The 16,454-nt window shown below is 50.2% G+C and overlaps 1 protein-coding gene across 1 annotated transcript in view; it reads left to right on the top strand.

Moving 5' to 3' along the window:
* HK3 (hexokinase 3) overlaps window positions 1-16,454 on the top strand; it is a 16,819-nt gene continuing 365 nt past the window's right edge. Inside the window, exons 1-18 of the mRNA XM_029942793.1 lie at window positions 1-92; window positions 3,630-3,751; window positions 6,761-6,923; window positions 7,128-7,282; window positions 7,369-7,488; window positions 7,578-7,673; window positions 8,597-8,696; window positions 8,778-8,961; window positions 9,436-9,591; window positions 9,728-9,961; window positions 10,336-10,631; window positions 10,743-10,882; window positions 10,962-11,081; window positions 13,460-13,555; window positions 13,742-13,841; window positions 15,602-15,785; window positions 15,874-16,029; window positions 16,183-16,416. Of these exons, the coding sequence (XP_029798653.1) occupies window positions 29-92; window positions 3,630-3,751; window positions 6,761-6,923; window positions 7,128-7,282; window positions 7,369-7,488; window positions 7,578-7,673; window positions 8,597-8,696; window positions 8,778-8,961; window positions 9,436-9,591; window positions 9,728-9,961; window positions 10,336-10,631; window positions 10,743-10,882; window positions 10,962-11,081; window positions 13,460-13,555; window positions 13,742-13,841; window positions 15,602-15,785; window positions 15,874-16,029; window positions 16,183-16,416 (2,720 nt within the window). The 5' untranslated portion in view covers window positions 1-28. The remainder of the gene's footprint in view (window positions 93-3,629; window positions 3,752-6,760; window positions 6,924-7,127; window positions 7,283-7,368; window positions 7,489-7,577; window positions 7,674-8,596; window positions 8,697-8,777; window positions 8,962-9,435; window positions 9,592-9,727; window positions 9,962-10,335; window positions 10,632-10,742; window positions 10,883-10,961; window positions 11,082-13,459; window positions 13,556-13,741; window positions 13,842-15,601; window positions 15,786-15,873; window positions 16,030-16,182; window positions 16,417-16,454) is intronic.

Genomic DNA, 16,454 nt, shown 5'->3' on the forward strand with positions numbered 1-16,454 from the left:
TCTGAGTTTCATTTCACAGTTCAGTGGGATGCCTCACATTGAGAGAGAAGAGCTGACGCCTGAAGAAAGTGACCAACTGCTGCTTCTCCCAGGTAAGAGCCTCCTAATTCCTGCTTGCTTCAGCCCCAGCCTCTGACCCTCCTCTCTCCAGCTTGGCCCATGCTAGGGGAATGGAGGCTGGAAGGACTAAGTCAGCTGTCCTCAGTGGTAGCTGCCATCCCTAGCAGGGGTCCCTGGGATACTTTCCAGAAGGAAGGTTCATCTCATGTAGCTGATTCATCTGAGTTAAGTTAAGAGGCCAACAGCTACTCAACCATGTGTAGACCCTGGGTAGTTTCTGAGAATCTAAGGATGTGGGAGACATGTCCCTCCCCATCGGGCTCAGCTGGAAGAGGCAAACATGAATATATTTACTGGGAATGTAAATACTAAGATTTCTTAAGGGGAATCTTCACAGTCTCTGGCATGTAGAAGCACGTAATAAATGTCAAATAGAAGAGTGAATGAGTAAGGGAGTAAATGAATATATGATTGAGTTAGCTGGGAGTGAATGAATGAATGTTTGAGTTAGCTGGGCCTTAAAAGGAGAGTGAAAGCTAACCCCATGTGTAACCCTTGGCCCTTTACTAAGATTATAGTTGCCTTAGTTACCCCATTTTATTCTTGAAACAAACTTGTAACATATGTGGAGTTACTATTCCCATTTGAAAGATTTGGAAATTAGGTATATGTGGCTTTGAGGAAATTTGGTAGAAACTGATTTCTTAGTTCTCCAAATAAGACCCCACTACCAACTCCCGAATTTTTCAAAGCTGTATTAGTAGCTACCTATGCCAAATCTTGTGCTTGGCTAAAGATACAAATGACTCAGGCACAGAACTTCTAGATTCAAGGAACACCGGGAATGAAGGCTGGACAGCAGGAGACAGAGTGAAGCTTGTAGTCAGTGTGGCTGGAGTATGAGTGGGAGTAGCAAGAGAGGAAGGTTGGGGCCTGCAATACTGTGATAAAGAGTATTAGACTTTTTTCCCCCCTGCAGTGGGAGTTTCATAATATGAAGGCTTATCTCCTTTCTTAGGAGAGATAGGGTTGGGAAATGGCAATTTATTTATTTTTTTTTTTTTTTGCACAGTCTGGTGATATGTTGGTAGTTGGTGAGGCAGGAAGGTATACGGACTGGAGCAGAAGTATCAGGAGGTTGGTGGAATAATCAGATGGGAATAGAGTTTAGGGCAGTGGCAGTGGGAACCAGGAGGAGGGGATACATGGGAGAATTCTTTAGATTTTTACCTCTTTCAGCCTAAGACTGGATTGCATAGAGGAAGTGAGGGTCAACGATGTAGACAGGCACCTGAATAGTTGTGAGACCAGCTAAGGTGGAGTATAGGAAGAGTTTCATGGAAAAAAGTGAAGAAGAAAATGATTGTGGCTTTGATGAGTTTGAGGAGCCTCTCTAGCATCTGAACAGTAATGTCTAACAGACCATTAGAATTTGGGATTTGGTTCAGGACAGGGGTAGATTTGGGAGCTGTCACACAGAGGTCTCAATCCAACTTTCCAGATGATACAAAGGGAGTGTGGGGAGGAGAGCTATGGCCAGAAACTGGGAGGGGGGCCATTGTGAGGATTAAAGGAGGGGAGAGAAGAGAAGGAGTTATGAAGATTATGAGAGACTCAGGAAGGAGGCCCAGGAAAGACTGGCTGTTAAAGCCAAGGGACAAGAGAACTTCACAGTGAAGAGAATGCTCATGGCTTTGCATGCCTGAGAGAGGACAGTAATAGTGGGGAGTGAAGAAAAGGGACTGGGTAGTCAGGAGAGCATAGGTGACAAAGAGGAGGGCAAATTCATGGACATGATGGGAGTGGAAGATAGGGAGGGGCTACAGGGATAGGAAAGTGTCTTTACTGAAGTTTTGCTGTTCTAGGAAGAGAGGTAGAGTAATTTAGTCGATAGATGCCTTCTGCCCATCTTGGGGCCTCCATTGCATTTTCCCTTTTTCTTAATCCCGAAAGGCATCTGAATCACTAAGCTCCCTTGGGAACTTCGTGGAACAGCAATACCACCTCTAGCTTAAATTAGCAAAGGACTTTCAGATCCATTAACTCCTTTAATCCTCACAAGAACTGAATTTTTGTCCTGTCATAAAAGAGGAGATTGAGGCTCACAGAATTTCAATTCAGATTCAGCTAATTTAAATCTGAATGCACACCCTGAGCGAGGTTCTTTTGCTCTCATTATTTCATTTGCACCACATAGCCCTTTGACATATATTGGTCCCCTTTTGGCAGATGAAGAAAATTAGGTCTCCAGATTAGAGACCTGGTGCTGCTGCTTTGTGAAGAGCTGGGTCCTCGACTCTGAGCTAGGGGGCTCTTTCTGTTCTGCATCACTATACCTTCCAAAACCCACCCATGAGCTGACATTTGTGTTGCACATTAAATTTCCTGAAGAAAAAAAATCCCCCAAATTTAGTAATTTATTTGTTTATTTTAATGTTTAGTTATTTTTGAGAGACAAGAGACAGAGCGGGAGCAGGAGAGGGGCAGAGAAAGGGAGATGCAGAATCCAAAGCAGGCTCCAGGCTCTGAGCTGTCAGGACAGAGCCCAACTTGCACTCACAAACTGTTTGATCATGACCTGAGCTGAAGTCAGATGCTTAACTGACTGAGCCACCCAGGCGCCTCTCAAAGCATTTTCCAAGTCTTATTCCATTTAATTCTTACAACAACCTTGTGAAGGTAGATGGAAGATATTTCCTCCCATTTTACAGATGAAAAAACAGAAACTCAAAGAAGTCAGAATTGACCTGCCCAAAGTTGTACCACTAGTGGAACCCCTTTCTAAAGCGCAGATCCATCCCTGTCTATATCTCCCTTAAAGATGAAATTTGCTGGACTCCTGGGTGGCTCAGCTGGTTAAGCATCCAACTCTTGATTTGGGCTCAGGTCATGATCTCACAGTTCATGAGATTAAACCCCATATCAGGTTCTGAGCTGATAGTGCACAGCCTGCTTGGGATTCTCCTCTCTCCCGCTCTCTGCCCGCCCCGCCCCCCACTTGCCCTCTCTTTCTCTCTCTCAAAATAAATAAATTAAAAAAAAAAAAGATGAAATTTGCATGCCTTAGCTGGGCATAAAGGCCATTTGTAATCCAGCCTGCCTGCTTCTCCAGCGAGTCTTTGGCCCCTCCTTACCTTACACCCTTTGTTCCAAACCTCTGGAACATCCCTGAACTCCCAAGCACAGGACTCCTAAGTCCATGTCTATTACTGCCCATGTTAACTATATTGTGATTGTTGGTAAGGCTGTGAAATCCCTGAGACCAAGGTTTACATCTGCTTTGTACCCCAACATCTGGCACAATAGCCATCAGGAGCTGTGAATGTAAATGAATGACAGAATCAATACATGACATTGGGGTTAGAAATCAGCCTTTTTAGTTAATATACATGCTTCTGGAAAATGAGGGCCTTCTGGCTGATTACCAAAGGATCATTGATTGTCAGAGGTTCTGAGCTCTGCCTAAACTTTCTTCCCAGATCTCTTAAGAAGGAAGAAAGTTAAGAGTCATGGTCTCTGAGGACTTGTAGAGTATGTGGTTCATGAGGGCTGTCCCTTTCCTCCTATAGGTTGCCACCCCCTATTGTGGAACCACATGGACTCCATTGGGCCAGTAGGGTTGCAGCAAAGGGAAGGAGCTCCTAGCTGCTCCCAGGAGGGCTTGCCTTACCCCTCAGACAGCTCTGAGCTGGTAAGTTCAGCACTGGGTTTCTGTCTCATGTCTTTTCAAGGCTGTCAAGGGCAGGATCAGCTGAAGATGCAGTGGGGCCATGGGCTCACAGCCATGCGGCCCTTTTTAGTTAACCAAGTCTTTCAGATCTGATTTGGTAACTAACTCTTCTGTGGCTCCACATAACAGTATGGTGGGGATTATCTTTTCATCTTACAGCTGAGGAAGAAGGGACTTAGAGGGGTAAAGTGATTTGACTTTTAAGGCATGACAGGAGTTTGACCTGAGGTGTTTCAGATCCAAAGGCATTGCTTTCACCACCTTGCTACCGGGCACCGTCCCTGCCCTGATGGGTTGACCTAGTCTAGAAAGGACTGTCTTGGGGTTTTCTGGTAGAAAGTTGTATTCTTAAGGCACTTCCTTCCCCTATTTCTCTAGCTACTCCTGCATGTCTCCCTCCCTTCAACATGGCCACTGCAGTGAGGCACATAGAGGTGATTGCAGGGCTGAACTCAACTTAGAGGTTATTCTGTAGCATTGTCCATAGGCCTCAGGTTAGCTCAAAATGAGTTTCTTTTCTCTGTCATTTTTTTGTTTTTTAAGTTTATTTATTTTGAGAGAGACAGAGACAGAGCAAGTGGGGAAGGGGCAGGGAGAGGGGGGGAGAGAGAATTGCAAGCAGAGCTGGACTTGGAGCTCGAACTCACAAATTGTAGATCCTTACCTGAGCTGAAACTGAGTCAGATGCTTAACCAACTGAGCAACTCAGGCATCCCTCTTTTCTATCATCTTGACCAAGATTTAGAAACCCTTGCATATCACACCATTGAGCAGGAAATACTTGTGTAAGTCATTTCATATCTCTTAGTCTGTTTCCTCATCAGTAAAATGGAAGAAAATAAAGTCTAATCCTCCCACCCCATTGGAGGATTAAGTGAACTAATGGAGATAAAGGACCTGCACAGAGGAGGCATCTGTGAAAGGGTTCTCAAATTGTTCCCCACAGTTTCTTTAGTTGTCCAGCTTATTCTGACATCTGCTGGACTTGGCTTGTTGCCTAGACTGCAGGGACATCACCTCTCACTGCATTTCATGCTCCCACTTCACCCTTGTCCAGTCTCTGCCCCAGACCATGCTATCAACGTTTCCCTTGTTCACAACTCATGGCTGGGCCACAGAAGTGAACAATGACATGGCTCCTGGCATTGGGGACTCAGAGTCCTTCTGAGTATTATTATTCTCTTGGCCCTATTCCAGGGCCACACAGCCAGGAAGTGGCAGAACAAGGATTCAGATGTAAGTTTTCTCATCCTATGGGGTTTCTTCACTGCCACCTTCATTAGCTTTGGTTTCTTTTCAGGTGAAATTGCTAGTTTTTATAAGGCTTCATATTCATATGGAAATACCTCTTCAGTCAGTTCTGGGTTCAAATTCTACTCTGTCCCCTAATAGATGCTTGAGTTACACAGATAACTATCCCTCTGAGCTTCAGTTTCATCATTTGTAACATATGAACAACCCCTCCTAGTATACATGGCTGCTAGAAGCTTCACCTATAATGTAAACATGGAACTGAACATCTGGCACTCCAGGTAGGATCATTTGCCTCCTTAGGGATCTGTTTTCCATTCTCTTCCTTAAGCAGAAGTGGGACCAACTCGCCTGCATCTCCCTCACTGAACTTCCTCTCCTCCCTGGCTCTCCCTATCTCCTTATTCAGATGCCTGAGTGGTTACTTTACAGATATGGGTCCAATATGGGGCACTGGAATGGGATTACTGTGGGCAGGTGGTGAGGACCTGGGAAAGGCTAAGCCCAGGAGAATGGAAAATGTAGTCATGGGTTGGGAGTCTCCAGCAAACCTAGGGGGGCTGCTGGTGTCTCTTTGAAGGACGGGCCAGAGGATCATATGGGGTAGGTTTCCACATAGAGGTGAAGTATTTGGGGTCCTCTTAAGCTCCTCCACAGTGGGCTACTGGTGGAGAAGAACCCGTGGTGTCTTATCCTCTGCTTTTTGCCTGCCTACCCCTCCCATCACTTTGATTCACCGCTAGCTCACATCCCCCAAATTCATTCCCTCACTCTGAAGAAAATCCCTTTATCCTCTTCCCCAGATCTTCAAATGGCTTGTTCCCTTCCTTCATTTTGGTCACCTCCTCAGGGAGAACTTCCCGGACCAATATCCAAAAATACCCCTTCCTCCTCTGGTCACTCTCAAACTTATATTCCTGTCTTAAAAAAAAAAAAAGCTACCATTTCTACCAGAATGTGTGTTTATTTGCTTATTTTCTGCCTCTATGCTGAAATCTGAGCTTCACAAGAACAGAACTCAGCTGCTTATGTAACATATAGTGTTTAGTGTTGGGCATGTAGTAGGGGCTCAATCAATGTCTGTGGGAAGGATGTCTGACTGATGGCTGATGACTGATGGCTGATTGTCCTCCATGGTATGGCTTCCAGATTCTCCTGGGCTGGGCTTACTTAGGCTCCAGAGTCAAATGGATTGGGAAGAACTTGAACTTGAGATTCATTCACACATTTTGTTCATTTGTTCATGCAAAGACAACTCACTGAGAAGCTCACCTCTGGGTACTGGAGAGCCAGAGTGAATCAGTGGTATGACAAGAGAGAGGCGTCACTAAACCCTGAATCCAAAGAAGTAGAAGAGGCAGGGGACACAGGGATCTGAGAAAGAGCTACCAGAGAATGGAACAGGAGGAGGAAATGTGTGGGTCTCCCCTCTAGGAAGGAGTCTTCTAAGAACACAGGAACTGAGTGTGGACTATAGGCTGTATGAGAGCCAAGGGGTGTGAAGAGGTGAGGAGTGGGGGCTGAACAGGTGCTGGGGAGACCAACAGGGCTCAGAGCTCAGGCAGGGCTCTAGTCAGCCCCTGGGAAAGCCAAGGGAGGTGCTGGTATGGACTGGCAAGAAGAGGAGGTGTGAGCTGAGCAGGACAGTCCTGATTGGAGTGAGAGAGCTTGGCTAGGTTAACAGGGCTCCTGCCCAGATGTTAGCCTGTTTCTCCCCAGGTGCTGGAATGCCTACAGCAATTCAAGGTGACACGGACACAGCTGCAGCAGATCCAAGCCAACCTTTTGGGCTCTATGGAGCAGGCGTTAGCAGGGCAGGTCAGCCCTGCCCCTGCTGTCCGGATGCTGCCCACATATGTGGGGTCCACCCCACATGGCACTGGTGGGTGGCATAGACTAAGATGGGTGGCCAGGCCTGGGGAGAGGGTTCTGATCTGGGTAAGGGAGAAGTTCCTTATCCCTCTTTCCATTAAAGTTCCCAACTCTAAGCAACTTTAGTGAGACCTTGCAGTCCTTGGGGATGTTTCTGGGAGGCAGAGGGCTTGGTCTTGCTGCCGCATGCCTTTCTGTGACCTCTTTACCCCAGAGCAAGGAGATTTTTTGGTGCTGGAGCTGGGGGCCACAGGGGCCTCATTGCGTGTTCTGTGGGTGACCCTGATGGGCACTGAGGGACACAGGATGGAGCCCCGGAGCCAGGAGTTTGTGATCCCCCCAGAGGTGATGCTGGGTCCTGGTCAGCAGGTGAGAGGTCACTGCCCAGTCTCTGGGGCCTGGCTGGGTGGCCAGGGCTCTGGTGGGCAGATCTGATCCCCCAACCTGTTCCACAGCTCTTTGACTTTGCTGCCCACTGCCTGTCTGAGTTCCTCGATGCACTCCCTGTGAGCACTCAGGATCTGCAGCTTGGGTTCAGCTTCTCCTTCCCTTGTCACCAGACAGGACTGGACAGGGTGAGGCAGAGTGGACAAGGGAGCAGTGGGTGGAAGAGTTGCAACCCTATGAATGTTGCTGGGGAGTGACCCAGCTTTCCTGCCCCCAGAGCACCCTCATTTCCTGGACCAAAGGTTTTAGGTGCAGTGGTGTGGAAGGCCATGACGTGGTCCAGTTACTGCGAGATGCCATCAAGAGGCAAGGGGTGAGTAGAGGCAAGAGCAATGGGAGGGCAGCTTGTGTGGCTTGAGCCTGGGTCTGGCACACATAGGCTGCGCCTGTGCTTCTGGGAGGGCCTGCTTTCCTTTTCTATTTATATCCTTTATCCAGTTTAACCCTGGGGTGAATGTTGCTACCATTCCCATTTTATAGGTAAGGAGACTGAGGCTAAGAAAGGTCAAATAAATTTTCAGGACTGTAGGGGAAAACAAGGATGGAAAGACTTGACCCTGTCCTCTAGGATCTCACAGTCTAGTGGGAAAGCATTTTGACAAAGGAGTGTCCCTGTCAAGGAGGTGGTTCCAGTGACTCTGGTAGCACTGGGAAAGGCACACCAGGACTTGGGCAGGGACTTGAAGGAGAAATCTGCTAGGTGCATAAGCTGGGCCTAGAATGGAAGGTCTGGTTTCAGAGAAGGGTATATGCAAAAGCCTGTATGCCCAAGAAAGGTGGATCTGGATTCCTGTGGACTAACTCCAGTGGTGCTAGTGGATGGAAGTCAGGGCTGGGAAGGCACAGGCTTGGGAAGCTAGGCCAGGATGAGGATGCCAACAGTGCAGGTGCCAACATGCAGTGTTCCAGATGCCATGCTTGCTCACCCTTATCTGGTGAGGTGTTCACTGGTGTTCTGGGGGTGATGCCTGAGGTTGGGAGCCTTTGAGAATCCCAGGACCTGAGTTGGGGGTGGAAGAGCCAAGGGAAAGTGTGGAATGGGAAGAAAATCATCTATAGGGTGGGAGGGCCTAGAATATATGTGTGAGCATGAGCACACATGTTTCATGGACTCTGAGCACCTTCATCAAAGCCAGCGCCCCTCTGTCAAACCAAGGCCCTAGCCTTGACCATCCCCCAGGTTCCCCACTCTACCTAAGTAGGTCAGCCCTGACCTTTGCCCTCTCCATTGTCCAGGCCTACAACATCGATGTGGTTGCCGTGGTGAATGACACAGTGGGCACCATGATGGGCTGCGAGCCAGGGGTTGGGCCATGTGAGGTCGGGCTTGTTGTAGGTGAGCCATGGGCCATTTGTGATGACGAGCAGGGGGCACCGCTACATAATGGGCAAGTTCTGATGGAGTCATCCCTGCCAGACACTGGCACCAATGCCTGTTACATGGAGGAGGCAAGGCATGTGGCGGTGCTGGATGAGGACCGGGGCCGTGTCTGCGTCAGCGTTGAGTGGGGCTCCTTCGGCGATGATGAAGCTCTGGGACCAGTGCTGACCACCTTTGACCATTCCTTGGACCAAGAGTCCCTGAATCCTGGTGCCCAGAGGTGGCCTGATCTGCTCTAGGGTTTATCATTCTTCTGCTCCTTTCCTCACTGCTGTCCCTGAACTCAGGACCTTAGGCCCCTCCCTCTTGCTTGCTCATAGGGTTTCCAGGTTGCATACTGGGGGCCCCTGGCCAGGTCCAAAGAATGAAGGGCTCAAAATTCTAGAACCTAGAATTTTCAATGCTTAGCCCTCCCTTATTCCTGACAGGTATTGGGGGTTGGGGGTAGCAAAGTGTTCCCTGCCCTCTTTTGGGTCCTGCCACCCCCTAGGAGCCCCTCTGAACCTAACCTAAGCTGGAGGTGCCAGTGGAATCTGGATAAACACCCACTTATCTCCTGGGAGGACGTTTGCTTCTGGAACCTCCTATCTGGGGACCCTAAAGAAAATGATCCTTCTTTTGGGGTTCTTGGAGGTGGGTCCTGGTAGCTGAGGGCTTAAGAAAGGCTCTGTTCAGCCACACCTCCTACCTGTAGGTTTGAGAAGATGATTGGGGGCTTGTACCTGGGTGAGCTGGTGAGGCTTGTGTTGGCTCACCTGGCCCAGCGAGGAGTCCTCTTTGGCGGCCGCACCTCCCCTGCCCTGCTGAGCCGAGGAAGCATCCTTCTAGAACATGTGGCTGAGATGGAGGAGTAAGTAGGGAAAGTGAGTGGGCTTAGACAAGGGGCTCGTTGGCTTGGGAGAGGGAAGGATGCTCTGTTCCCCGGGTAGCTATGGGGCTGGGGCCGGGTTACTTAAGTCCCAAAGCAGTACCCTGTGTTCTTCCAGCCCCTTGGCCGGGGCAGCCCGTGTGCATGCTATCCTGCAGGACTTGGGCCTGAGCGTTGGGGCCTCTGAAGCTGAGCTTGTGCAGTACGTGTGCGCAGCCATACTTACGCGGGCTGCCCGGCTCTGTGCTGCTGCCCTGGCTGCTGTTCTCTCCCACCTCCAACACAGCCGGGAGCAGCAGATGCTTCAGATCGCTGTGGCCACCGGAGGCCGAGTGTTTGAACGATATCCCAGGTACTGGAAGTACACACAATCCTGTGCGAGCAGGTAGCAAGGACATGTGTGTGTTTTCTATACAGACCCAGAGGGCACTCTGTAGTAGCATGGGTGTCAGGCAGTGGGTACAAGTGGCACCCAAGCAGAGTGAGGTCAGAAGGAGATTAAGGGAGGCCAGAAGAAGTCATAGGAGAGAAAAGATAGCTTTTCTTTGGGTGTGCAAGGGAGGGGTCTCTGGGGCACTGGGAGAACTGGAGACACTTGGCATATGGTTGGTGTACAGATGGATTTAGAATTGAAGGGATTTGGAGTGATGGGGCCCAGGGCTTCAGCAAGCCCTGAGCTTCAGGTTCAGGTGCCAAGCCAGGTATGTCTGCTATGTGTCTGTGTAGTTTCCTCAGCATCCTGCAAGAGACCGTGAAGCTCCTGGTCCCTGAATGTGATGTCTCCTTCATTCCCTCTGTGGACGGGGGCGGCCGGGGCGTGGCAATGGTGACTGCTGTGGCTGCCCGCATGGCTGCTCACCGGCGCCTGCTGGAAGAGACCCTGGCACCATTCCGGTTGAACCATGAACAGCTGGCAGCAGTGCAGGCACAGATGCAGGAAGCCATGGCCAAGGGGCTCAGAGGGGAAGCCTCATCCCTCCGCATGCTGCCCACTTATGTACGGGCCACTCCTGATGGCAGTGGTGAGGACCTGGCCTAAGTGTGGGGCTGAGATATGGGTTCTTGGAGGTCATAGCATGTGCTTAAATAGAGCCACCAGCTTTGTCCTGGCATTGAGAGTCTCTGTTCCACAGAGCGCGGGGACTTCCTGGCCCTGGACCTTGGGGGCACCAACTTCCGGGTCCTCCTGGTGCGTGTGACCGCAGGAGGTGTGCAGATCACCAACCAGGTTTACTCCATCCCAGAGTGTGTGGCCCAGGGCTCTGGGCAGCAGGTACCCACAGCTTGGACCTGATGTCAAGAGTGGGGAAAGGCCAGGATGTGACCACCCTCTGACTTGCCCTATATCTCAGCTCTTTGATCACATCGTGGACTGCATCGTGGACTTCCAGCAGAAGCAAGGCCTGAGTGGGCAGAGCCTCCCCCTGGGCTTCACATTCTCCTTCCCATGCAGGCAGCTTGGCCTGGACCAGGTGAGGGAGTGAGAGCCATGAGAAGCCACCCCCAAGGACTTTCCACTCTCATACACTTCATGAAATGGGCAGGAGGCCTGGGAAAGGCTTTAAGTATCCTGGACTGGGGCTAGGGGTGGGCAGAGGCACTGCTGTGCTGGGCCAGCACTTAGCCCCAGTTTCCCTGGATATGGTGTGTGCAGGTGGAGGAGGTGTGGTGAAGTCGCCTGGAATCTAGGGCTGTAAAGAGGCCTGGGGTGGAAAAGATTATGGATACCCCTGGGGGCTGCCCATGGGTAGGAAAGTGGACCAGATTAGGTCTGGGCACTTAGGAGCAGTGTAGGCCCAGATCAGGGCTGATGAGGGCACACATTGACTGTCTCCCCCACAGCCCTGGTGTACTGATCTAGGGGACCTATGGGGAACAGCATTTGTTCCTGTATCTCAAGAGGCTGTAGTTGCCCGGTTTCTTTGCCCTATCTCCCCTTCCTGGCTTGCTGTGTCCTGGCTTGGTGTTGGGTGCCTGACTGGAATGGCAGAGCAGCACAGATCTAGTCACAGCACCCACTAAGCATCCACCTCTCCATGTCCTTCAACAAGAATGCTGGACTTCTCAGTGCATGCATCTGTCCCCTGTCATAGAGACAGCTCCTCCAAGACCGCTGGTCCAAGTTCCCAGGAGTCTACTTCTCAACAGTCCCAACTTCTGCCAGAAAGCCTCCTGTGATGAGGAGCTTGCTGCTTCTACAGTTGCACACTATGTTCTTCCCATGCCTGCGCTCACTGAAAAGCTCTGCTTTCTCTTCTCCAAACACCTTTGTGGAGGTTTCACCTCTGTTCCAGCTCTGACCTCTCTCAGACACCCGCCTCTGTATTTTGCTTTCTTCCACACAGTGGTCCTTTAGAATTGAGCATTCAGCAGGTCTGCTGGCCTGCTCCACTCTAGGCTAACCATGCTGGCACCGCTTGATTATTCCTTGTAAGGTGTGAGAGCAGGTGGGACTCAGGATGCAAAATCAGGCATGCAAGAACAAACATGGTCCTACTTATTTTCTAGAACTGAACTTAATATCTGTGTTGAGCCCACATTCTTTTGAGGAGTGATAATTTAATGGTAATCAAGCTGGGGACCTCCTTCCCCAGGTAGGGTCCCCTCCCAGCTGCACAGCATCCCTTGACAAGGAAGTCAGGAGATGCCCAGGCCCCAGCTATGCCACTTCCTGTCTTGCTTCTTGACACCTCCCTTGACAACTCACCTTCTCCTCTATGGGGAAGGAGGACAGAGACCTCCTCTGCTGTCAGGTCACTCCAATCTCTGCTGTCTCCTTCCTTCTCATGCAGGGGCATGGCTCAGGTAGAGGCATAGGACACCTTTCTCAGGAGACTCCAAAACTTCACTGAGTCCCCCACCCCCAGCACCCCTTCCCCAGACCAGTGCTCTTTCTCTTGTCTGAGAGCAGGGAAGTTTCACTGCTACTTATGGTCTGTCTCCCCTACATTAACCCTCCTTTTCATTTGTCCTCTCACTCTCTGGTTTCTGGTTTTAAGACCATGAGCATAGAACACTCTGGCTGTGGTTATATAGGAAAAAGGATAAAAGGAAATATTGTTAGGGGCAATGTCAGTTAATAGATCTAAAATCTCCTGCCCCAAAGATTTTCATAGCTGCTCTGCATGCTCATACTTTGGGCAGGGCTGGCATTTTCTAACAACAGTAGACTAATTCCCCCTGCCCCCTTCCTCAGAGGAAGCACACTTAGAAATGAATGGTCCTATACCGCCATGCCCATCACTAAGTTCACAATTTAAGGCCAATTTCTCACAATAAAGCCCTATCTGTCTTGTCTCCTCCCATCCTGCCCAGGTGTCTGGATTCTGGCTTTTCCATTTGTCCTTCACTCATATTTGGAACATACAAGTGTATCTCCTATGGACACAGCTCTGTCCCTAATTCCTCAATTTTCTTCCTCTCAAATGACTCTTGCTAGTTCTTTCTGAAAGAGAATTTTCTGTCATTTGGACCTCTGAGCCTTCTCTGTCCTCCCCCTCCTCATACATAGCACTCATTTTTACCAGCTCTGTTCATTCCTAACCCAATTATGAAGGGCCATTCCTTCTGGGAAGCCGTCTTAAAACATCTAGACTCTCAGACCATCTGAGCATTCTGGCACTAATAATAGAAGACATAGATCAGATGGTTATTAATAGCTTTCTTTACACAGGAAGGCCCCAGGGGAGTTAGGAGGGGGCAGAGGGCAAGGCCTTCAACCGATAGCAGAGTGGGTATGGGATCCTGCTTGGGGAGGGGGGAAATCATATGCTTCTGATGAGGCTTTGTGGAGGGTGAGTGAGATTCCGAGTGGCCTTCTCGTTCCTGCCCCACCTTGGTTCCACCCCAGGGCATCCTCCTAAACTGGACAAAGGGTTTCAGTGCATCAGACTGTGAGGGCCAAGACGTTGTGTGTCTGTTGCGGGAAGCCATCAGGCGGAGACAGGTGAGGAGTCTGCCTCTAGGGGTGTTTTGGGGCTGTGGCAGGCCTTGAAGGGAGAGCAAAGGGTCTCCTGCTTCCTGACCCAGGGGGTGGAGTGGGTGGCTCTCTGCGGCAGAGACCTTTGGGTCCAGCGCTGGTTGCCGTGACGACCACGTTGCCCAGCAACTAGCAGCATCCTTTTGTGTGCAGGCAGTGAAGCTGAATGTGGTTGCCATTGTCAATGACACGGTGGGGACCATGATGTCCTGTGGCTATGAGGATCCCCGTTGTGAGGTCGGCCTCATCGTTGGTGAGGAAGGGCCTGCTTTTTTGTGTTCCTACTGTCTGGTATTAATTCATTACTTCCTGCTGATTCCTCAGGTCGGACAGTACCCTGGTTTTGGGGATATGGCGTCTTTCCTGCCTGACCCAACTGGGCCCTGAAACACTCATTTGGACTGGGTGTCTAAACTTTGGTTGTTTAGCCCAGCTCAGCTACTGACTCACAGTCATTTAAGCTCTCTGAGCTTCAGTTTGCCCTTCAGTTAAATGACTCCAAGCTTTAGGGCCATACAGAGTTGGGTGGAAATACTAGCTCTGCCACTTCTATCTGTATGGCCTTGGCCAAATCACCAGAGCCTCAGTTTCCTTCTTTCTAAGATGAATATTATAATAGTGCCTGTCTAAGGATCATGAGAATAAAACAAGAGGCAACAAAGTGTGGGACGATGTCTGGTTCATGGTACACAGTGCTTGGAACTGGATAGAGGCTGGGAGTGGAGGACAGAATGAGCTGTGAGGGTCCTTCAGGTAGTCCAAGATCCTAAGTCTTTATTAGACATTTCTCCTCTGGCCAGATAGGGGATGGATGAAAGGACAGGAAGACACATAAAGACAGGGGAAATACCTGTCTTCTCAAAACTGACCATGGGGTACCTGGCTGACTCCGTCAGAGGAGCATACCACTCTTGATCTAGGATCGTGAGTTCAAGTCCCATGTTGGGTATAGAGATTACTTAAAATAAAAAAAAAACACTTTCAAACAAATAAATAACCATTTAGTGGGGATTGAGCCCAGAGCAGCATGTGGCAGTCAGAGAGAGCTGAGTCTGACTCTGCACATCAGGGTGACAAGGTCAAGATCAGAAAGGAAGTGATCCCCACATTAATGGGGCTTGATAAGAGAGGCTTGTCTAGGTAGGGGAGGAGGGCTCCCACAGCTCCTTCGGCAGTCTCCTAGAGCAGGAGGTATGTAGTAGGCTCCCTTTAAACTGGGAACTTCTTGAACATGGAACCTAGCATGGAGAGATGCTCAGGAGAGGTGTGCCCAGATTGCTGTTTGAATAAACAACTAGTCAGAGGAATTCCAGGTGGGGCTGACAAGGAGACCACCTGCCTAGAGCTCACCATGTACTCCGGGAGAGGGAGGGGATGTCTTTACCCAGAGTATGCCCTCTGCCTAGAATGCCTTTTCTTTCTGTGCTTCCTGGCTTTGAGGTCAAATCCAAACATCATTTCCTCTCTTGCTTTTCCTGACCCTCTAGGCAGGAAGACTCAGCTGTGCTCAAGGCTCCCATGATGGTCTTATTTGCACTTCTATTTGGGTGCATACAGGCACTATCAGTTAGCTGCATACTGCCCAACCTTTGGCCACTGTAGGGCTCCTCATGTCTGATTCCTGTCTATGTCCCCTGCTCCCAGAACCTGCTAATTTGACTAAAGATGTGGAAAGCCAGTGTAGGGAGCTTGGGCCACTCAACTGCAGGCAGCAGGGGGTGGGAGTGGGGCCGTCTCACATACCTCCCAGGGGTGGTCTGGGGCAGCATGGAAGATACAGTGATGGTGGTGTTGGTACTGAAAGTAGTGGAGGCCCAGAGGGCTTAATGCTGCCAGGGTCTGCAGAAGGAATGTCAGGAAGGAAGGCATATCAGGATCTGGGACAGATTGTGAGTGTGGGGAAATGGAGAGGTAAGACATGAACCCAAATTTTGCCATCTTGGTCTGGGAAGGGTTCAGAGGAATCTTATCTATGTCAGTAAATGGCTTCCACCCTGTCTGGCCTCTCTGCAGGAACTGGGACCAACGCCTGCTACATGGAGGAGCTTCGGAATGTGGCAGGCGTGGCTGGGGATTATGGTCACATGTGCATCAATATGGAATGGGGAGCCTTTGGGGATGATGGCTCTCTGGGTTTGCTCAGAACCAGCTTTGATGCAAATGTGGACCAGGCATCCATCAACCCTGGCAAGCAGAGGTTAGAAAGGAGTGGCTGGTGGTGGCTGGCACTGGTTATGGTAGCAGGTAGGGTCTCCTGACCTTTGTGCATATATGCTTTTTTGCAGTTTTGAGAAGATGATCAGTGGCATGTACCTGGGGGAGATCGTCCGCCACATTCTCTTGCATTTGACCAGCCTTGGAGTTCTCTTCCGGGGCCAGCAGACCCAGCGCCTTCAGACCAGGGACATCTTCAAGACCAAATTTCTCTCTGAGATTGAAAGGTGCCTAAGGCCTGCATTGCCTCCTTCCACCTCCCAAAGGAATCTATTCACTTTGGGTAAAGTGCTGGTTGGTGGGAGGTCCATTCCACAGGATGGAGATTTACGAGGTGGGAGAGCTAATGCTCTCTGTGCTTATTTCCTTCCTCTCCTCAGTGACAGCCTAGCTCTGAGGCAGGTCCGAGCCATCTTGGAGGATTTGGGGCTGCCCCTGACCTCAGATGATGCCCTGATGGTTCTGGAGGTGTGTCAGGCTGTGTCTCAGCGGGCTGCCCAGCTCTGTGGGGCAGGTGTGGCTGCCGTGGTGGAGAAGATCCGTGAGAACCGGGGCCTAGATGAGCTGACCATATCCGTGGGGGTGGATGGGACCCTCTACAAGCTGCACCCACAGTGAGTCTGGTTGCTGGGCTGAGCAGGGAGGCATGGCT

Source organism: Suricata suricatta, chromosome 6 (assembly GCF_006229205.1).
Source record: "Suricata suricatta isolate VVHF042 chromosome 6, meerkat_22Aug2017_6uvM2_HiC, whole genome shotgun sequence".
In the NCBI taxonomy this organism is placed as follows: Eukaryota; Metazoa; Chordata; class Mammalia; order Carnivora; family Herpestidae; genus Suricata; species Suricata suricatta.